At 47.8% G+C, this 21,759-nt stretch overlaps 1 protein-coding gene across 4 annotated transcripts in view; it reads left to right on the top strand.

Moving 5' to 3' along the window:
- PRDM16 (PR/SET domain 16) overlaps positions 1 to 20,732 on the top strand; it is a 291,040-nt gene extending 270,308 nt beyond the window's left edge. For 3 of the 4 annotated variants that reach the window (XM_056508027.1, XM_056508026.1, XM_056508029.1), the window contains 7 exons: positions 1,768 to 1,937; positions 3,650 to 3,727; positions 9,268 to 9,437; positions 10,558 to 10,732; positions 11,502 to 11,732; positions 12,989 to 13,163; positions 15,297 to 20,732. In XM_056508027.1, coding sequence (XP_056364002.1) covers positions 1,768 to 1,937; positions 3,650 to 3,727; positions 9,268 to 9,437; positions 10,558 to 10,732; positions 11,502 to 11,732; positions 12,989 to 13,163; positions 15,297 to 15,431 — 1,134 coding nt within the window. In that variant the 3' untranslated portion in view covers positions 15,432 to 20,732. The remainder of the gene's footprint in view (positions 1 to 1,767; positions 1,938 to 3,649; positions 3,728 to 9,267; positions 9,438 to 10,557; positions 10,733 to 11,501; positions 11,733 to 12,988; positions 13,164 to 15,296) is intronic. The other variant, XM_056508028.1, reaches the window with a different exon arrangement.
- The last annotated feature ends 1,027 nt before the right edge of the window (positions 20,733 to 21,759 follow it).

Genomic DNA, 21,759 nt, shown 5'->3' with positions numbered 1-21,759 from the left:
TCTGAAAGGTCCGGAGAGCTTTTTAACGTGATGGTTTTGTTGCATGACTGGCAGCTGGGGCAGAGCTGGTGCTGTAAATGATCAAGTAACCTTTTCAAGTGGCTGGTGCTAAGTATTACTTACTATTTATCATGGGCTGGGAGCCTCCAGCTAAGGGGCTGTGGATCTATTATCGGGAAATGGGGGTTACTACTCCTCTTTTTTACAGCTTATGAATGCTTGTCAGCCCTCCACAATGTCTTCGGGGGTGATTAAGACAACTTTTTTTTCATAGCCGTATATTTTTAAACAATATCTTGGCTCTCTCCCCCCTCTGCCCCCCTCTTCTAAAGCCCAGTTTAATAAAGTGTAAACGTGCAAAAGGTCAGCCCTTCCTGTACAATCGAGCATCTCGGGGTGATGTATGGCTTCCTCCTGCCTTCCGCGCTCGCTGCCGCCCCGGCTGCCTCCGCAGCTCCCGCCCGTCCCGCTGATGTCAGCGCAGCCAGGAGGCAGCTTTATTGCTGCCTTGTTTGTTTTATCCCTCTCTGCTGCCCCTGCTATCTCCAAAGTGCTCTCAGGAGTGCACGAAGCTGGACGTCGGAGGAGTTGGCGGCGTCCTCTGAGCTGCGTTGCTCTCTTGGACTTGGATTTCCTGTTGTGCTGCAATGAAAGTAAAAGTGCTGTTCTTTAGGCAGGATTTTTATGTAGATCCTTTTTTTTTTCCTTTTTTTGCACATAGTCCAGCCTCATTCTTTCCTTTTTTCTTTTCCCTTTTCCTGTATCTGCAGGGTTTTCCCTGTCTCACTCTTTCTGGTACAGTGTTTCATCTCATGTCCATGAGAACACGGCCAAGTCATGCAAACTAGATCTGATAAAGCATCCAGGGACATTCTGCTTGGTTTCCCAGCTCCAGGCCTGCATGCCAGCTGCTCCCATCCCAAAGGGATGTGTAGGTGTTGCCCCTCCTGACCATAACTCACCCAGCCACTGCTCACATCCAGGGCTTTGGCTGGAGCTCCCTTTCACTCCAGGAAACTCAGCCATCTCCCACCCATCCTTCCATCACCTTTAGGAGCTGCTGAACCTTTCCTACCCATAATTTAAATGTTGGCCTCTTCACCAGGCAAGCTCCCTGTGGACCCACTCCATCCTGAGCCTGATCCCAACTCCTCCTCTTCCCAGCTGCTCCCTCTTCACCCCTTCAGCCTCAGCCTCTCCTCTCTCAGCTCCCTGAGCAGCCAGCACACATCCCTCCCACTCCACTTTGGCCAGGATTCTCCTGCTTTGGGCCCAAAACTCTCCCTGTTCCCCTCTTCTGGGGTTGTGTCCCTGCCTGCCCACCCACCACTCACTGCCCTGTGCCTCCAAGCCCTGGGATGCTGTAGGGGTCATCAGATTCCCTCTTCCCAAGACTTTGGTTTGGGCTTGGTACTAAATTCTGCCTCAGGCATCTGACCACAGTACTTAGTTTCAGTGTTATCCGGGAAAAATGGATGTCTGAGGTATATTCTGAGATAATTACTGATGAGAAGTGCATAAAGCACTGCAGAAAGTGAACAGGTTCTCATTTCTGGGACCTAAATGCCTGGCTTTGCCAGTTGTGCCTTTTCTGCTTTCTCCATGGCCAGCACACTACTCCTCTTTCCTGGCTGGATTCAGTGGCTCCATCTCCCACTGTGCCTCCAGCTTCCAACATCAGCTTTGCCCAGCCAAAACTGGTGTTTCGTGCAGACCTTGCCCTCCCCAGGGATTTTTCTGACAGGAGCCACCTCCTTGTCCTTGCAGATGTCGGCCATCGAGACGATGACGGAGAAACTGGAGAGCTTTGCAGCCCTGAAGGCCGACTCTGGCTCGTCCCTGCAGCCCCTTCCCCACCACCCCTTCAACTTCCGATCGCCGCCGCCCACGCTCTCCGACCCCATCCTGCGCAAGGGCAAGGAGCGCTACACCTGCAGGTGAGCCCGGGCTGGGGGAGCACCCTGGGCTGTGGGAATGAACACCCCGGGGTGTGGGAGCAGCCCAGGGTGTGGGAGCAGCCCAGGGTGTGCCATCCCAGCTGGGGAGATGCACCCTGCACCAGCACAGAGCAGCTCCGCACCGACATCTCCACCAGGAGGGAAAACCGAGAGCGGTGGGATCAGAGCAGAGCTGGGATGACTAATTCCCTCTGAAATAGCTTGTTTTGTCTGGTAGGAAATCAGCATCTTCTGTTTGCTTTGTAATTTTTAATAACCTTGGGAGCGGATCTGGCGATTCTCAAACAGCCCAACTCCCCAGGCCGAGCCTCTGGCGAGCGCTGCTGTTCCCAGTGCCAGTCCCGGCTGTATCCAACCTCAGCCATGGAAAAATGATTGAATGTTGAAAAATGGCACGCAGGAAACAACTTTTTCAAACAGTTCTATCCACAGAACTCCTCACGCGCCCATCCACCTCCCTATTAGAGCAGATCAAGGGTATTTAATAATAAACCTCTGCCTGCTGTTGCAGTTTCATCTCAAAGTTCTCCTGTGGCTCCTGCTGAGGGGATTTTTTTGGGTGCAGAAAACTTTGGCTGATGTGTCTCCTATGTTCAACTTTGCCACAAGAGCTGCAGGCTTGGGTTTCAGTTGAGTATTTAGAAATTTGAGGTTTCTACTTACAAGAGGGACTAAACTTAAATTTTAGATGCACACTCACAAGTTAACATTTGGATTTCCCTCCCTGGGGAACACTCACATTAACTGTTCATCTTCAGGGCAGCTGAAGGTGTCTGAAATAAAGAAAGTGTGTCATAGTTTCCTCCTACAATAGGTTTCATAGTCACAAAGTGCAGCCCCTCATCCTTAGGTCTTTATTTCCCATTTAGGATTTTTATTTATACGTTTTTGATTTTAACACAATTCCTTCCTTTCTTAATTTCCTATGGCTGCAGTTCCTTGTTCTAAGCAGCCTGCCAGCCTCCTAACCCATAGCACAGCACTGCAGCCTTTATCCAGAAAAAATTCTGTGAATTCCAAGGATGAAAGAGCAGATTCCATACAATGAGCACATCAACAGGCTATAAAGGAGATGCAGAAACATCTCAAGTGCCCATCTGCCCAGGCAGTGATTAAACCCTCTGTACTCTGAGGCAGGAATGCTGTAGTTAAACCATATCTGCAAGTGCCATGTCCACACTTCTTCTGAGCACTTCCAGGGACAGTGACTCCACCACCCCCCTGGGCATCTCATCCCAACTTCTGACGAGCCTTTCTGTGAAAAAACATTTCCAAATATCCAACCCAAACCTCCTCTAGTGCAACTTGAGGCTGTTTCCCATTGTTCTGTCCCTCATTTTATGGGAGCAGAGCCTGACGCCACCTGGCTGCATCCTCCTGTCGGGGAGTTGTAGGGGTGAGAAGGTTTTTTGTGAGCTTCACTCTCCTGTCAGGGAGTTGTAGGGGTGAGAAGGTTTTCTGTGAGCTGTACCCTCCTGTCAGGGAGTTGTAGGGATGAGAAGGCTCTTCCTGATCTTCCTTTCCTCCAGGCTGAGCCCTCCCAGCTGCTCAGCACTGTAACCCTGGGGTGGGTTTGTCATCCCCATTGCCCCCCTCAGCACATTTTGGGATTTTGGGGTTCAGTGTCACAATGAGGGGTGCAGGATGTGCTGTGGGCTCTCCTGATGGTTTTTTTGGTTCTCCCTGTCCAGGTACTGTGGCAAGATCTTCCCACGCTCGGCCAACCTGACGAGGCATCTGCGGACACACACTGGGGAGCAGCCTTACAGGTGATGTTGTCCCCCACAAAAATCCCTTTCCCAAACACTCCTCACTCACCACTCCGGTATTTCCACCCCCCTCCCCTCTCCAAAGCTGTGCCAGCAGAATACCACAGGCCTGGAGCATTACACAGAGTGATTCATAGGGTTGTATATTATGTGTACCAGCCAAAAATAATCAGGCTTGGCAGCTCGAAGATAGACACTTAACTTATATTTAGATGTATGCTGGCAAATGAGGGCTCTGATTTGCAGTGTTGTTTCACACTCACGTTAACCATTCATCTCAAGGACAGCTGAAGGTGCTGAATGGCTCTGAAATTCAGGCTGGTTTGAAGGGCTTGCCAGGACCTTCACTGCTGGGGCTAGCTGGACTTTGTTGGCTTTTTTTTCTTTTCTTAATACACATCAGAGGTGCCTCGAGTAGGGGATCAAAAAAAAGCACAAAGGCAAGAAAGATCCATGATTTACCTGCCTTAAAACTGAATTTTGGTGGTGTCTGAGCTTAAATCACAGAGTTTAAGAGGACAGCTGGGAAGGGAGGATTCACAATGAGTATCACACGTTTGTGAGTGTTTAAGGTAGAAGGCTGAGCTATTTTCTCTTAGCTGGGGACAAGGTGATGTGATTTTGATGCTTCAGTGTGCACAGGGACAGTGTCCCAGCCCTGTGAGTTCTGTGGCTCCTGCCCAAGTCAGGGGTTTAAATCTGAAAAAAACTCACAAGAAAATATATGTGATATATGTGCCTAGGTATATAAATAACTATTTCTCATGAAAATCTTTCCCCCCAGCATTTTTTCCCAGTGCATTACAAGCAGCTTAAAAAAAAACTTGGGGGGGGGGAAAAATGTCCTTTTTTTTTGTTAGAATGAGGTCCAGAAATGAGCAAACCTGAAGGAATGATGAATTGAGAGCTTGCTGCAAATCAAGCCTTGTGTTTGCCACGATGTGAGGGAGTGTTTTGCAGGTTGTCAAACAATGGTAACAATTCCATTTCGTTTTGGGTAGCTGATATTGCAGCGTTTCCTACACAGCCATAAGTTCACAACAAAGCAAATGGAGCAGTTATTAAATAAAGAGAAACACAAATTTATGAGCAGCAAAAGGCCATGTGGTCAAATCCATCACATTTTTATGCTCAGTTTAACCTAAGAATTGACTCTCCCACATTGTAATCCTTGCTACACTGAGAATCACGTTTATTTTCCATCCAGCATTTTTAGTGTAGACATTAGGTAAATTTAAAATATACCCCACCACATCCCCCCACCCCAAAAGCAGACATATATTTTGGACCCATTCCCTGCTGTGATGTTTGGGGTTGTGTTATTTGATATGCCAGAACGAGCCCTGTGTGTTCCCTGTCCACTGCAACGCTCGCTCCCGATTATTCCGAGATCGTTAGTTCACTTTTCTTCCAAAAAAGGAGACTTGCAACTTAACAAAGGTTAGGAAAATAAAGATTTATTTGATCTGGTTTTCTCCCAGAAAATAGCCTGTGTGGGTTTTTTAGAGGTCTGACTCCTGGACAATGTTGCATTCTAACAGCACTCTGCAGAACTGGGGCTGCGTTTGCAGACGAGCTTTAATTATCATTGATTTGCTTTTCCTCTCAGAGAACTGAGATTTGCAGCTTTGGCAGCCAGACTTGTTTTGAGAGCTTGGTTTTTAAGTGCTGACTTCAGGCAGGTAAAAGGAGGCTGATGACTTCTTAGTGTTTCACTGTTGTCTCCTTCGCAATTTTGCTTTTAATTAGTTTAATTTTTTTTAACCTGTCCTTATATAATAATTTAAATATTAATCCAAATATTAATTACCATGTTCTTAAAGACAACAGGCCAGAAAATAAGGTATTTTGGGTTTGAGTCCTGATGGTCACTGTTTAAGTGATGGGTTTTTTGGAGTTTTTTGGGGGCACTATGAAGTCGCTCAAACTTCTTAAGTGTCTAATTATGCATAAAGTAGGAATTAACAGCACATGAGCAATAAGGAGGCAGATTCTTTTTTTAATGAGAAAATGCAACATGTTTCCTGAAGAGTGAGAAATACCTGGTGATGCACTTCTTAAAAATCGAATTGTTTGAAAACACTTCAAGCCCCTGTGCCTTACAGTGAAATTCAACACATTTCTTTTCACTCCTTTTTTTTTTTTCTGCCCCAAACCTGAAATTCAGGACTATGTATTTCAGAATTCAGTGATAAAAAGGCTCTTGGAGGCCTTGTGTCCTGTTACCTGCATTAAGCTGGAACTCACAGCAACAGCTGGCATCTACCATGTCATTTAAATTGCACATAGTTCAAGAAATATTGAATCTATTTCTCATTTTCTGGTTTTCAAAATGCAGCCTGAGATCACCCCTGCTATAAATGCACTTGAGGCTGAGGAGTCACTCGGAGGGGGAGTTGCTGCCAGTGTGTTTTTTGGTTTTTTTCTGCAATTTTGCCTCTCTAGCTCACACTGATCAGTGCAATACTTTGTGAGAGGGACTCAGGAACTCCTCCCCACATTCCCAGGTTTGCTCCCTGCTTTCCCCTGTCCTGTCCCAGGTACCAGAGCTCCTCCAGCTCCCAGGATATCCTGTCAGAGCTCCCCAGCTCCATCCTGGCTCCTTCCTTGCTGTCCCTCCCTCCCACTTTGGATGTTTTCAGCCCTTTAAGCTGATAAGGGAGAAGCTTAAGGCAAAACAAAAAACAAAACCGCTGCCTTTGAGTTTTATTCTTTTCCTCCCTCACTGCTCAGCCCTTCCCCTGAATTTAGACTGGTTCCTCTGCTTGGGCCATTTATTTAGATTAAAACCAGCAGAGCTCCCAGCACCAACCCCTCTGGGACCACAAATAACCTCAGACATCTCCCTCATCCCTCTGCTCCCAGGCATTCCCTGCTCCTTCCCAGTGCCCCTCTGGTTCCTATTTTTTTAACAAGCTCTTTATCCCTCCCCATTCCCGACCCTGGATCCACATAGCTCATGGTTAGGGCCAGGACCTGTCACAGGGAGCTTTTCAAAGGCTTCCTGAACATCTAAATAAATGGATGTGGAGGAGGCAGGGTCGTTCCTGCTTTGGACGTGTGAGAGCTGCCTTTAAATGTCTGGAGCTGCTCCTGGGGGTGATGGCAGGGACAGCCAGGCTGGGAACATGGGTTAGTTATCCTGGTGCCCACTGTGCCAGGTATCCCCTGTGCCAGGCACTGAACACACAGCATTTTTTAGGAGCTGGAGAGGACAAGCAGGGAGAGAAAACCCCTGGTATCACCAAGAATGAGAAGGGAGCTTCTGGTTTAAGCTGGACAAATCCACTCATGAAAATCCCATGGAATAGCAGGAGTATTGGGATATTGGCAGGTTTGGATAATGCAGTTTGCTGGGGTGCTGAACAGGAATCTGAGAGCAAATTCCTTGGTGTTTAACTCTCTGTATAGAAACTGTGATTGCTCTTGCTGATGTTCAAATAACTTCTTGTTTTCTAGAGTTATTTGAGGGTTTTGGGGGGGAAAAAAAGGAAAACTAAAGACTTTAGAAGTCTGGAAATGCTGTGGTTTAAAAAGGGACTTTGCTCTCTCCCTTGGTTAATCCTAATAAAGGCCCATTATTTGAAATATCTTTATTCTTGTTGGAGATTTAGCAGTAGGAAATTCGGAGGTGGACATGGAATCCATAAACATGCAGCGAGAGAGAGTGTTTCATAAATGTATCCCCACTTTTCCCAAAAATAATATCGATTTGTTTTTAGAGACCAAATAAAAATCACAGCTGGAGCACATCTGGAAATGGGGTGTGTGTGTTGCACAGCAGGAACCTTTTCCACTGGCATTTGAACCTGTTGTGTCTGTAGGCAAGAATCCCATGTCCTCTGTGTCCAGGGAAATCCATCCTTGAGTGAGGCAGGCACGGGGTGAGTCTGTGCACATCAGGAGCTGCTGATACTCCCAAAATCTCCATCTCTGTGTCTTGGAGTGCTGGGAAAGCCCTGGCATCCCTGGCAGTGTCCAAGGTCAGGTTGGGATCGTGGAAATCGTCACTGCCATGGCAGGAGGTGGCACTGGATGGGGTTGGGGTCCCAGAATCATTCTGGAATTCCAGGAGTTTTGGAAGTGTCCAGGATTTGCAGGAGAGGGATTCTGGAAGCAGAGCCGGGGGGAGCAGCTTTGCTGAGGTACAAGTGACGTGTTTAAAGGGAGATGTAGTGAGGAATTCGGCGGATTCGGGCAGAAATGAGGGTTTTTTCAGGAGTTTTAGACCCAAACTCTCTCGCAGCTCGGAGCTGCCACCTTCAGTCCATCAGCGGCTCCAGCACTGCTGTGGGAGCTCGGGCTGAGCCCTCTCAACACCACCCTGCACAATTCCGATTTATTTGGAGGGAATCTAACCCGAAAAGGTGGGTGGTGGCTTTGAGCAAGCCCCCAGCCCCTCTGCCGTGGGTCCTGCAGGGTCTGAGCTCAGAGAGGGAACATTTCTTCACTCGGCAGCTCCCCTGGACATCCTTGGCTCCTCGCATTCCAGCTTTTCATCAGCAACCAGATATTCACTCTCAGGAGTAAATCTTACCCTGTTTGGAAGGGATGCTGGATTTATTGGGAGCTGTTTTGTTATAGGAATAGTTATAGTTACCTTTAAATCCATGCTGTAGCCCCTGCTTGTCCAGTACCACAAGGAATTTCAGAAATAAAGCCAAAAGTTTCTGTGTGTCCAGCTAACTGTCATGCAGGGATTTGCCAGTTAATAACTATTTTATACATTTCACCTCCCTTCTTTCTTCTTCTATCTTCCTTGTCCTCCCTCCACAGCCATATTTCACCTGATTCCCCTCAAAAAAATTGGAAGGAATAAATCCACCTCTCTCATTCCTACATGCATGCATGGAAAAGTAATTATTTTGTTTCAAACTCTTATTTGTTTGGACGACTCATTTCCTAATTAATCCTAATCCTTTCTTTGTGCTCCTTGAGTAACAATAGTAGCAGATTTGTCTGGGATGATTAATGCTTTGTGCTTCCTTCAGCTGAGTAAAGATTTATTGACCAACATTTCCTGGGATTTTGATAGTCAGATTTTTCTCTTTTTTTGGGGGGGGGGTTTTTTTTTTTGAGGGGGATTTTTTGGGGGGGGGGTTGGGGGGGTTGTTGCTGTCTGATTAGGAAAGGTGAATAATGTAGCAACACACACAACTTCTTCAGAGCAGTAAAAAGAAACAATTTATTGAAAAACCATTGTATTTATATAAGATAGATCCTGCAAAACTAAATAGAAAAAGCTAGTTTGTCCAAGAAGGCAACACCTCTTTGAAAACATGCTTTCTGCAAAACATCACCTCTCCAGGAGGTGTTTAATCATTGTTACAATTTCTTGTCCTTGAGCAGCCTGAGAAACCCAAGACTTCAAGGCTGCTTTTTCCCTGGCTCCCATCAGCATCCATAGACAGGGGTTTGTTTTTTGGTTTTTGAGTTGGTTGTTTTTTAGCGTGGCTTTGTCACATCGTTGCGTTGCTGTTTGTGCTTTGTCGAGATTTTCCCCCTCACGTTGCGCTCTGCCATTTCCTGCTGCGTTCCAGGTGTAAATACTGTGACAGGTCATTCAGCATTTCCTCCAACCTGCAGCGGCACGTGCGGAACATCCACAACAAGGAGAAGCCATTCAAGTGCCACCTGTGCAACAGGTGCTTCGGGCAGCAGACCAACCTCGACAGGCACCTGAAGAAGCACGAGCACGAGAACGTTCCAGGTAGGCAAATGTCACATTTTATCTTCTTTTCCCTGGGGTCAGCACAAGATGGTATTTCATGTTCGGACTCAGATGTTTAGTAATTTTTATCTATATTACAAACAGTGAGTTCTACAGCACTTCTAGCTAACAAACTAAAAATGGAGCTCTCTCTCTCTCTCTCTCTCTCTCTCTCTCTACAAGGCCTTTTAAAGGCAAACTGTCCAGTTAAGAAATGACACCTAAATTATTTTTACTTTTAACCCAATAACCAACCACCAGGGACCCGCAATGTGGATTTTTTAATCCAATTACACAAAATCACCCAAACCCATGGAGAAGAAGGTGAAGAAGAAAGACAAATCTCTGCCCTAAAACCTCCATCTCGCTTTATACCTATCACAATAATCTAAAACCCCAAATTTCAAGTTTTCCACCATGTGATATTACACACTTCTATTCAAACTACACACCCATGATCCCAATTCTATCACTCAGTTTTGGAAGCTTTCTCCACAGCCTCTGGTCAAAAGCAGTGTTCTCCTGGGGGTCAGTGCCTCTCAGCACAGAAAATCCAAAATTCTCAGCGATCAGGGTTCCAGCTGGGAAAGACTGTGGATCTGCTGGGGATCACTGGGGAGGGGAGACTCCATGGTCTGGCCCTTGGAAAGCCTTGATGGAATGCACTATTCCCTAAGGATGAATTTGTAGGGTTTTTGGAAATTCAAGAAGATAAATAGGCTTTAACATAAAAAAATAAAAGGAAGGAATTTCTGTGATGGAAACAAGTAAGTGATTTCTTAGCATGGATAAAAAAATGTATTGTGGAAAAGTTATAGGCAAATATCTCTGCAATGGTTCTTAAATTGTGTGAATTGTCCATAAAAATCTAAATATCACCCATCACCTAAATATCTAAATATCACCTGTATTTGGGTAAAACACAATCTTCCTTTGGCATCTTTGCTCCATGACTTTCCTCTTGAGTATTAAATCATTAATATAAAGTGAGAGGGCTGTTGTGAACATTCTTGCTGGCCTTGCCAACACCTGATGGAGTGTCCTGTTGTCTCTCCTGTTGTCCCTCCTGTTGTCCCTCCTGCTGTCCCTCCTGCTGTCCCTCCTTGCTGCTGCCCCACAGTGAGCCAGCACTCCGGAGTCATCACCAACCACCTCGGGACCAGCGCCTCCTCCCCCAACTCGGAATCAGACAACCATGCACTTTTAGATGAAAAAGAGGATTCCTACTTCTCAGAAATCAGAAATTTTATTGCAAATAGCGAGATGAACCAAGCGTCGGCTTTAGCAGATAAAAGGTAGGCAAGGAAATAAAATTATCTGTTGACAGGACAGGCCTGAACAGCAGAGTAGCAAGAGGGAATTCAGGCTGGCTGGCAGAATCTTCCTTCTGCTGATTGCTCAAAGGGAAACTGTTGGAGGACAGAGCACAGAGAAGGAGGAAGGCTTCTTGTCCCACAAATGTTAATTTTAAGAGATGAAAAGCCAGCATTTAAATCAGACTACACAAATTTGTAGTTGAAAAAGCCTTGGGGCTGGTGTATTCTCAGCATGTTCATTGCCCCTTGGGAACAGTGAAGGGTGATTTTTAAATGCCTGAAGCACATTGGTTTTCTTCTTTATTGCATTTTAAATAATATATACATGTATATAAATGTGTCTCTGTGTATAACACTATCAAAGTCTTGCATTCCAGTTGGAATACATGACTTAAAGATTTGCTATCTTTCCTTTCCTTTCCTTTCCTTTCCTTTCCTTTCCTTTCCTTTCCTTTCCTTTCCTTTCCTTTCCTTTCCTTTCCTTTCCTTTCCTTTCCTTTCCTTTCCTTTCCTTTCCTTTCCTTTCCTTTCCTTTCCTTTCCTTTCCTTTCCTTTCCTTTCCTTTCCTTTCCTTTCCTTTCCTTTCCTTTCCTTTCCTTTCCTTTCCTTTCCTTTCCTTTCCTTTCCTTTCCTTTCCTTTCCTTTCCTTTCCTTTCCTTTCCTTTCCTTTCCTTTCCTTTCCTTTCCTTTCCTTTCCTTTCCTTTCTTCTCGTTCTTCTCCTCCCTGCCCTTCAATGCAACATTTCAGGCCAGAAATCCAGGATATTGATGGCAATTCCCAGTGCCACGGATTGGCAAACGAGAAGGCAGAAGATGTGGACGATGAGGACGAAGAACTGGAAGAGGAAGACGACGACAGCCTGACTGGGAAGTCCCAGGACGAGCCGGCGTCGCCCACGGCGGAGCCGCGGGGAGCGTTCGAGGATGAGGAGGATGAGGAGCCCACGTCTCTGACCATGAGCTTTGACCACACCCGAAGGTGAGGGGGCCATTCCCAGGGGCTCAGCCCCTGCCCGTGTCCGTGGTGCATGGTGAGTGCTGTGGGTTTGTTCTCCAAGCCATGCCATGCCTCTGGTTTGATTCAAACATCCACTCCAGATTCCATTTCACCCCGGAGGGGGACACGAGGCAAGTGGACTGCAAGGAGTCTGGAATGATATCCAAGGCTGAGGAGTCTGGGGCAGGAGAACAGACACAAAACCCAGAGTTTTCAGGGTACCACAGCTCAGCAAATGTCATTTTTTCTCTTCAAAACTCTGGTCAGGGCAAGGGAAGAGTCATTTGTGCAATGCCTTTGGTGCTGCTATGGCCCTTTGAGTTGTAGCAAAATATTCTTGGCTTCAAGTGGAGTTCTAAGAGCTCTGGCAAAAAAGGGGGTTCTGCCCCTCTGCCCTGCCCAGGTGAGACCCACCTGGAAAGCTGCCTCCAGCTCTGGAGTTCCAGCACAGGAGGGATGAGGAGCTGCTGGAAAGAGCCCAGAGGAGACCCCAGGATGAGCAGAGGGATGGGGCAGCTCTGCTGGGAGGAAAGGCTGAGGGAACTGAGATTGTTCAGCATGGAGAAGGCTCCAAGGTGACCTTCCAGTGCCTGAAGGAAGCTGCAGGAAATATGAAGGGAGACTCTTTCCAAGAGCTTGGAGTGACAGGACAAGGGGGAGTGGATTTAAACTGAAAGAGGAGAGATATAGGTTTGTTCTTCAGGGAAAACCCTTCCCTGTGAGGGTGGTGAGGTGTGGCACAGGATGCCCAGAGCAGCTGTGGCTGCCCCTGGATCCCTGCAAGTGTCCAAGGCCAAGCTGGACAGAGTTTGAAGTACCCTGGGATAGTGGAAGGTGAGCCTGCCCATGGAAGAGTGAAATGAAACAACCCAAACCAGATTACATTATTCTATAAAAAGTGAAGGCTTTTCCCCCAAGGTCAAGCCATGTCTGAACACCTTCAGAATGAAAGATTGCTGCACACAGCACAGGCTCAGCTCTCCTTTTGCTGCAGTTTGCCCCAGTTTCTGGGGGTATTCACAACCCTGAAAGCACCACTGGTTTTGGTGCAGAACCTCAGCCAGAACCTGCTGCTTGTTGCTCTCCACTTCTCCCTCGCTCCTCCCATCCCGTGTCGTGTCCGTGTCCGTCTGTCCATCCCCTCACGCATGTGGCTGCTGAGCCCCCTGGGTGGTGCATGCAGGCTCTGGGCCAGACCAGCTAACACAGGTCACCCCTTCCCCTGGTCATTGGTACAGGTGTGTTGAGGAGGACGAAGCCGGCCTGTTAGATTTGGAGCAGATGCCGAATTTTGGGAAGGGGCTGGATCTCCGCAAAGCGGCCGAGGAAGCATTTGAAGTTAAAGATGTGTTTAATTCCACCTTAGACTCTGAGGCAATAAAACAGACTCTGTACAGGCAGGCTAAAAACCAGGTGGGTATATCCAGAACATTTTCCTAGCTTGCCACCAGTGTGTACAGCAGGATTAGGGAGCAGCTGGCCTCCTCCAGCCAAGGGTTATTTTCCCCTTCCAGTGGGTTATTTTCCCCTTCCAGAAGGTTATTCCCCCTTTCCAGCAGCAATTCTAACACACACATGAATGTGTCTTGTTGCAACTAAATTGAAATAGAGGAGGAAGGGAGTGGGAATCACCTTTAGATAGATTTATCACCTTTATAGATTTATCTCAGCCTGTGCAGTGAGAATGGGGCTATACAGGAAGAGAGAGGCATCTATGTGTTTTTATCTGTCTGTATAAATGTTTTTATAACTCCTTATTTATTTATACTTTGGGGTGGCTCTTCTGTTGGTAACCACTGAGGTTTGGCCTGCAGAAACAGCAACAAAGTGCCCTTGGGTTTGATTAAAACAGGTGTGAAAGACAATAATATATCCAGGACTTGCAACCCAGCGTGTCTAGAGGGTATCCTTGTTTATCTCCTTGATTTCTAAATGTAAACCAGAAAATGGAAAAGAAAAACCCCAACCCTATGAGCCAGACCAGCTTAGACCCACCAAAAAACCATCAAAATGGCATCTCAAAATTACTGGAATTCTGAGAGAAATCTGGAGGTTTGGAGCAGGTCTGTGTGTGCTTTCTGCTTTTTAATTAGCCAAAATACCCAGTCTGGGCTTATGGAGATGATCTCTTGATCCTTCCACAAAGATTCTCACAAAAGAACTGTTCAGTGAAGTTACCTCAGCAGCCTGGGCTGGAGAGAGGAGACTCAGCCCCTGGTAGGGGATGAGCACAGCTCTCACTTCAGAGGCCCTTTCTGACCCTCAAGCAACAGAATTTATCCCAAAATCTATTTCAAATGTCCAGCAGAGCAGTAGCATAGTGCAGCTACCAAGCAGAACATGATTTTTGAATTAGCATCTTCCAAAACTTCGGATATTTTTGTCCTCCTTCACAGTGGATGCCAGTAGTGAGGCTGGGGAGGGGCTGCTGGAACAGAGAGCACAGCAGTTTTTTGGGGTGACACCCATTTAAACACAAGCCACTTGCCTGACTCTTCCCTGTGTCCTGTCACTAACATCCCAAATGCACTAACCCTTTGGGAGCAGCTTGCTCTTTTCCAATGTACCACCCTGGTGCGGCCTGTGCTTGGATGGGGGAAGGTATTTTTGATTTTTGTCTCTGTTTTACACTTGAATCACAAGAAGCAGCTTACTAATTTGACCTACCTTTTGGCAGGTAATATTAAAACCCTTGTGTGAGCAGCACAGCTCTCCTCTGTCTTAGTTTTCAGAAATTTTAGAAGTGTGTGTGTCCACAAAACCACAAACTGTACCTCTTCCCTGGGCTGGGGGTGGGGAGGGTGGGGACAGTGCCCTTCTCTTTTTCAGGCCATGAGTGACAATAACATTGGTTTTCCCCTCTGCTGTATGAGGTTGTCATCTGCCTAAGCCTCACATCACTCATGTGGGCTGAGAAAGGGCGCAGAGAGGTGTGTGAGACAAATCTTGTGTCCTGGTGGAGGGAGAGCAGCCAGGTTACAGGGAACCAGCAGTTTGTTAGAGGATAAACAAGTCTCTCTGCATTTCTCTCAGCAGACACCTTTAAGGGCTTCACTGCAGCACTAAACTCACCCTGACAATGAGATGCCATGCCAGTCATGCCAATGAGAATTCCACATCCCTAAATATCCACACTGGGATCACCACTGGGTCCATGCCAGGCATTGAGTCAGGATGAGCAGCTGTCACCCCTTCCCACTGGGCACTGCTGCCCCAGCCCAGCCTCTCTGAGCCTTCTCTTGGGATGTGCTTTGTTTAAGAACCAGCCCCAGTAACAGCTTCTTCCCCTGGGAGCAGAGCCTGGGGTCATGTGGAGGTTTGTGACTGAGCACAGGCAGTGCAGGATGGGTTTGGTCCTGTGAAAACCAGTGGGAATGAAGGTGCCTCCTGATGTCTCCCTATGAAGCATGCTCTGGTATTCTGTGGGTGTGGGTTCAGCCCAGCACAGAGGGTGCTGCTGGCCCAGCTGGGCAGGGTTAGGGTGCTGTTTCACACAGCTCCTCCACGCTGTGCTCTCACTGCTGTCCTTGCACCCTCTCTCCCCAGGCTTATGCAATGATGCTGTCCCTGTCTGAGAACGCTCCCCTCCACACGTCCTCCCAGAGCTCTCTGGGGGCTTGGCTGGACATGGCAGGAGCAGCTTCAGAGTCGGGGACCTTTAACCCCATCAACCACCTCTGAGAGGTCCACAAGGCACTGGCCGGAGCCCAGGCGAGGTGCTGGTGGTGCTGCAGCCATCCCAGCAACATCCCAGCCAGCAGGAGATGGATGAGAGGGCCTCAGGGAGTCGTCTGGACTTTGGGCTGAGAAGGAAACCTGTCGCATCCGACCTACACGTCCTGCATTTTTATCTCTCCAGAGTTTTCCTTTCTAATTTATCAGAATGAACCTCTCCCAAACTGGATAACCCTGAAGCAGCCCCAGGATTTCACAGCCTGTAGGAATAGCATGAGCAAGACACGAATTGCAACAGTGCAATCAAAGATTGGCCCCTCCAACCTTCCAAGGCAGTGTCACTGAGCCAGCACAGCCTGAGCAGGAGCGACAGCTCAGAGCCACAGCAGCATTTCCTTCCCATCCATCTGAGTGGAGAAGCACCAGGGGAGCACAGCCAGGTGTGACCTGTCCCTGGTACAATTCTGACACAGCCACTGGAGTCATGCCAGGGAAAGACAAATCCAACCCATTTAACTGATCCCCCCGAAGAATTCAGAATTCTGCTCTCCCACAGAAACACCATCCTGTCCTTTGTTCCCAGCAAAACACTGGCACAGTACAAAGCTCCTCCAAGGTGAGGCCTGCAGTCATCATGAGCCACGTGCAGCTCCCAGCTGAGACCTCTCCAGCCTGGAGCAGGCTGAGGCTGGGTGACAGATGTGTCACCTGGACACAGATGGTCAGCTGTGCCCTGGGCGAGGCTGGGAGAGCTCCTGTCCCTCCTGGTACCTGTGAGCCCAGCATGGGACAGAGCCAGGCTGGTGGAGCTCCTGGAAATGCTTGGGTTTCCCCAGGCAGAGAGGTCATGGGGTAAAGCCTTGCCTGGTTGTGCATAAGGAAATGTGTGCTGGGCAAGTGTCACCTCACCAGGGAGCTCAGACACATCTGCTCCTGTGTCACCTCTCTGTGTGTCACCTCCAGGGTTTCAGGGCGACGTCACCCCCTGCTGATGGTATCTGTGCACACATCTCTGATTCACACCGTTGTTTTGGCCTGGTTTTCCCTCTTCAACACCTGCTGCTGCTTAGCCTGTAATTTAAGTAGAAATATGAACATTTCCATGCTCCAGCAGCCTGAGGGATGCAGAGCACAGAGATAAGAATCCAGTTGTCTCTCTGACTATAAAATTTCTCACAGACATTTCCAATTTCTCACAGTGGTTTCCAATCACTTCAAAACCTCATCCTCTCTGCTGATATACAGCAGCCTCCACAAATCCTGCTTTGTGCTGTGCAATTCCCATCTGCTGTTGGAGCAGGGAACTTGGAGATGACATTCCTTTATGGAATGGTTGGGAAAGCCATGGAAAAGGGCAGATGGAGGGTTCTAAGCCAGTCCAGTGTGGGAAGCCTCATTCCAGCAGGCCAAAACAATGGAACCAGCTCCCTGAGCAAAGCAGAGTCAGAGCTGGGTGTGACACCTTTGCAATTCAGCTTTGTACCCAAGAGCACATGTGAGGCTGAATTTGGGGAGTCCCCACAGGAAAGCATCCAGGGGTATAGATGGAACAAGAGGTAAATTAGCAGCATCAGAGTGTTTCCCCATAAAATTTACCCTCCCCTTTTTGGTTTTCCACAACATCCTGTGAAAGTGCCCAAGGCTCTGAGAGCACCAGGTGGTGTGACTGAGCTGCTTCATGTATTTGCACAAAGCTCCTGGGCAGGTAGAGCCCGAGAGCCGACCCTGCCGGAGGAGAGGGACAGTCCTGTCCCCTCCTGTCCCATCCCATCCCACCCCATCCCATCCCATCCCATCCCATCCCATCCCATCCCATCCCATCCCATCCCATCCCATCCCATCCCATCCCATCCCATCCCATCCCATCCCCACTCCAGAGGCTGCAGCACAGCCCTGCCCAAGGTGCTTGGCCTTTAAATTATTCCCACAGGGGCCAATTGAAAATAATAAAAGAATTGTTTCTTTTCCTGATGGAATTTATTTTAATCTGTATATAACTTGTAATTTTGGGCTAATTCCTCTCTTATTTTATTTCTTCCTTAACAGTATTTTTTTTGCATTAGATATCATTGTGAAGAAATCATGTTAATATAATATGTAGTGAAGGACCAAAATCGTGTTGTTGGGGTTGGATGTTGGATAAGCAGGGAGCAGGAAGATTCAGTCCATGTGCCAAATGAGCCCAGTCAGTGCTGCCAGTGGTGCTGCTGATTCTCCAAACAATCATCCCTGGGCTCCCCTTTGCCTTGAAGCTCCTGGGGCCTTGGAGGAAGGTTCCAGTGACTGGAGCAGCACAGGAGGAGGAGGAGGCCAGTGGAGATGCTCTGCCTCGATGGCCCTGCTCCAGGAGAACATGGGAATGGCCTTAAACACAGGGACAGATCCATCCTGTCCCATTGCAGCTGCAGCTCTGTGACTCCTGGCAGCTGCTCGGAGCAAACCATGTGTCTGAGCATCTCTCTGGCAGGGCTGTGGCCATGCTGGAACAGGATCTGTGGGCAGCAGTGAGCATTTGTGTGCTCTGACCATGGTTTGTTCACCCTTGGAGAAACCTCAGGGCAGGTCAGCATTGCACTCCACAGCAGGGGGAGGTGACAGAGCAGCCAAGGGAGTGGCAGTGAGCTGGACACCAAAATGTGGGCCAACACTGAGCAATACTAAGCAATGCAAGTGTTATTGTGGGGACTTATTTGGGGTATTTAAGGTCTCCCCTTCACTCTCTCAGCCCTGCTGCCAGTTGTGTCATTTCTCCAGGAGCAGCTGGCCAGCTCCTTGCTCCAGCTGAGCTGCCACTGTCACTGTCCCACTCCCCAGGCTCATCCTGGCTGTCCATGGATCTCCTGAGGGCCCCTGGCCAAGGACAGGGAGGTATTATCCAGTCAGGGATTGAGGACATTAAAAATATAGGGTTTAAAATCATGAAATGATTTTTTTTCTTTCCTAATTCAGTTTTCTCCCCATTTCCTCTAGCTTGTGTTGTATATCTCCCAACTCCTCTAATTTAGCACTGATTGCAAGTTTCAATTTTTCCCATTAAGATAAAGAAACAGGAAGCCTCACTGAACCTCTGTTAATCTCTACCTTTCATTGGATTGCACTTGGAATGTGCTGCAGCTCACAGCAGGTGTGGAGGGTCTGTTTTGCTGCTTTAGCAAAGAATCTTGTCTTTTAAGGCTGCTTCCCAAGAGGATTGTGTCCAGGACATTCTGCTGTCAGAGCACTGCTGGCTGCCCAGTGCTGGGGCAGCTCTGGGAGCTTTGGTGAGACGTGGAGCTGTGGTGTCCAACCCCATGGACACGCTGGGATCCAGGGCAGGTGAGGGTGGCAGGGATGAGAGGTGGCTGCAGTGTGTCTGGTACCAGGGTGGTTTACACCCAGAGCTTTGTGTAGGATCTATTTATTTAAAGTATTTTCACAGCTACAACAGCACAGAGGAGAGGAGAAGCCCTGGGGATTTTTGGAGTGGTCAGGTGGGGCTGGGAGTGTGCAGGGCTGAAGCTTTGGTTCTCTGTGAAGAGCCCTTGCTTTGGCCAGAGCTGGACCTTGCTGAGCTGGCCAGGGAGGAGGACGTGGGCCTCATGTCTGTGCATTCCCTGCCTCCCAGCACTCAGAGCTGGTGGCTGGTCCTGCTGTGATCACTGTGGCTGGCACAGACAGCTGGGAGCTCTCCAGTGGGATGAGGTTCTCCCGTGGGATGTGCTGAGGTGCAGGATGTGCTGAGGCACCCAGCTCTCCTGCTGGGCTGCTGGAGATGTGCCCTTAGCTGCTCAGGCTGCTCTGGAAGGGCAGGTGCCTTGCCAAGGAGTGCCAGGCCCTGCCTCGCCGGGTGCCACGGGGACATCGATGCACAGGAGCCCAAACCCCAACGGGGCTGAACAAATAACCAACCCCAGCTGTGTGAGCTCAGCTGATTGTGGGGCAAACACCCTGCTGGGGCCCTGAGCTTTGCCCTGTCCCCAGCCAGCACTTAGACACTCAGTGGCTGCTCTCGGGAGCCTTTGGAAAGCACTTGCACAACGAGGTGAACGCGCTTGACTCATCAAAGCACTGGATCGTGAGCCCCCCGTGCCCCATCAGCCCATCTGCTGACCCCCACTCGGATTTCCTGTACTCTGTGTGTGTGTGTGTGTGGCAGGGGCAGTGCTGGGGACCCTGCCCTGTCCCCAAGGGCTGCAGTGGCATCGCTCGGGTCAGTGCTGGCATCACAAGGGCAAAACCCTCTGCTCCTCGCCCGTGGTCAGTAGTGTTCTCACAAAGCCATGAAACTTCTCCGTAGTGTTGAGTGAAACTGTGACTAAAAAAAAAAAAAAAGTTCTTGAATGATTCCGAGGTTCTTTTTTTTTTTCCTCTTTCTTCTGTCGTTAATTCTTATTACCACTTTGGAAGAAGAAATTTAAAAAAAAAAAAAAAATTAAAAAAAAATTAAAAAAAAAAAAAAAAGAATGAAAAAGAAAAAAAGGCAGCTTTGATTTTCCAAATGTGCAATTCACATGTGAACAAAGTAATTCTGAAAGTAATTCTCAGTGTATTTTACATTCTCGTTGCTCTCTTCAAAGCAAGAGATGTTTTGCCCTGATGTCATTTCCAGCCTGCAGAAGATGTAATTTAAAACATATATATATTGTGCTTGCAAGAATCATAAATCTGTGCATCCTATGTCATTCCTTTTCCCATTGTTACAATACAGATATGATTTAGGTTGGATTTTTTTTCCTTTAGACCTGTATAGTGTTTTTTTTAAAATCAATTGTAAATGTCTGGTTTTCATATAATGTTTAAAAAACATTGAGAAAGAGGATGGTGCTTGTTCCATATCATTCTTGATTGTATATTGCTTCTGTTATGTTTATAAGTAAACTGTGCATGACTTGTGTTTAGCAGTCATTATTGTGTCCGTTTGTGAAATTTTTATTAAAAAGAAAAAAATTCCGTAGATGCACTTATTGTATATGTGATTAGATTTTGCGTCCGAGGCTCGAAGCCTTGAACTGCCAAGGAAGAAAGAAAAAGTGTTGGCAGTTATTAATTAATATGGAATCGCTTTGTTGGGAGCATAATGAAATAAAAGATATGAAGTGTAGAAAAGAATTAAAAAAAAAAAAAGGCAATTTTACAAATTTCATTTTGATGCTTGTGATAAAAGACAAATGTACTTGTGTAGAGAAATTCCTTTAAAATAATGAATAGAAAAAGCTGATTTTGAGGTTAATGCTGTAGAATAGGAATGTATACCAAATGTAATCTTTCCAATGCTACAATGAATTTATACATGAGATTGATATGCAATAAACCTGTGTGCTTTTATAAGCAGTGGTCCTGAGAGCTTCTTTTCATGGAATAGCCATGGAAAACGTCCCCAAGAACGGGACATTGGGTGTGTCCCTGTCTGGCTTTGCTGCTCTGCAGCAGCTGTGGGGTCTGATGTTGTGTGTGTGTGTGGTTTGTAATATTCAAAAGCGCTTCAAAAAATTAAATTATGGCCACCCCACTTGCTGCTGAGGTCAGAATCACAGAATCACAGAATGATTAAGGTTGGAAAAGTTCTCTAAGACCATCCAGCCCAGCCTGTGCCAAATCCATCCCCCCCTTGTCACCAAGAACAGGGCCCTGAGTGCCACATCCAGGCTTTCCTGGGACACTCCAGGGGTGGGGCTCCAAACCTCCCTGGGCAGGCCCTTCCAATGGCTTTCCATTAAAAAATTCTTATCCAACCTGTGCCTCTGCTGGCACAACCTGAGGCTGTTTGCTCTCATCCTGTCCCTTGTCCTCCAGTCAGGGAGTTGAGCAGAGCCAGAAGGTTCCCCTTGAGCCCCCTTTTCTCAGGCTGAGCCCCCCAGCTCCCTCAGCTGCTCCTCAGAGGACTTCTCCAGCCCCTTCCCCAGCTCTGTGCCCTTCTCTGGAAATGTTTCAGCCTCTCAATATCTCTCTTGTGAGGGACCAAGAGCTGGACAGAGCACTCGAGGCCTCTCCAGTGCAAAGCAGGGGCATCACATCCCGCTGAAGGGATGGGATGTTTGCACAGGGAGCAGTGAGAGTGAGTGTTGGGATGGGGCATCGGTGAGCTGATGGAAAATGTCAGCCCTATTTCCTTTCACAACCAGAGCGCAGAGCATCGAACTGCCCAGTGATAGCGGTCAGATGGTTCAGCTCCAGGGGACCCTGGGAGCAGAAATTACTTGAAAGCCAGGTCTTTGAGCTAAAAACCCCATTACACAACTGATGAATGGCCTCGCTTCAAAAAGTCATTCATGGTGATCAAATGATGGTGTCCCACATTCGGGATAATGGCCCTTCCCCACGATCGGGAGGGTTTCAGTCGGAGCTGAACCCTTGA

This window comes from Oenanthe melanoleuca, chromosome 21 (assembly GCF_029582105.1).
Source record: "Oenanthe melanoleuca isolate GR-GAL-2019-014 chromosome 21, OMel1.0, whole genome shotgun sequence".
Taxonomy (NCBI): Eukaryota; Metazoa; Chordata; class Aves; order Passeriformes; family Muscicapidae; genus Oenanthe; species Oenanthe melanoleuca.
This window is presented reverse-complemented; position numbering and strand designations above follow the sequence as displayed.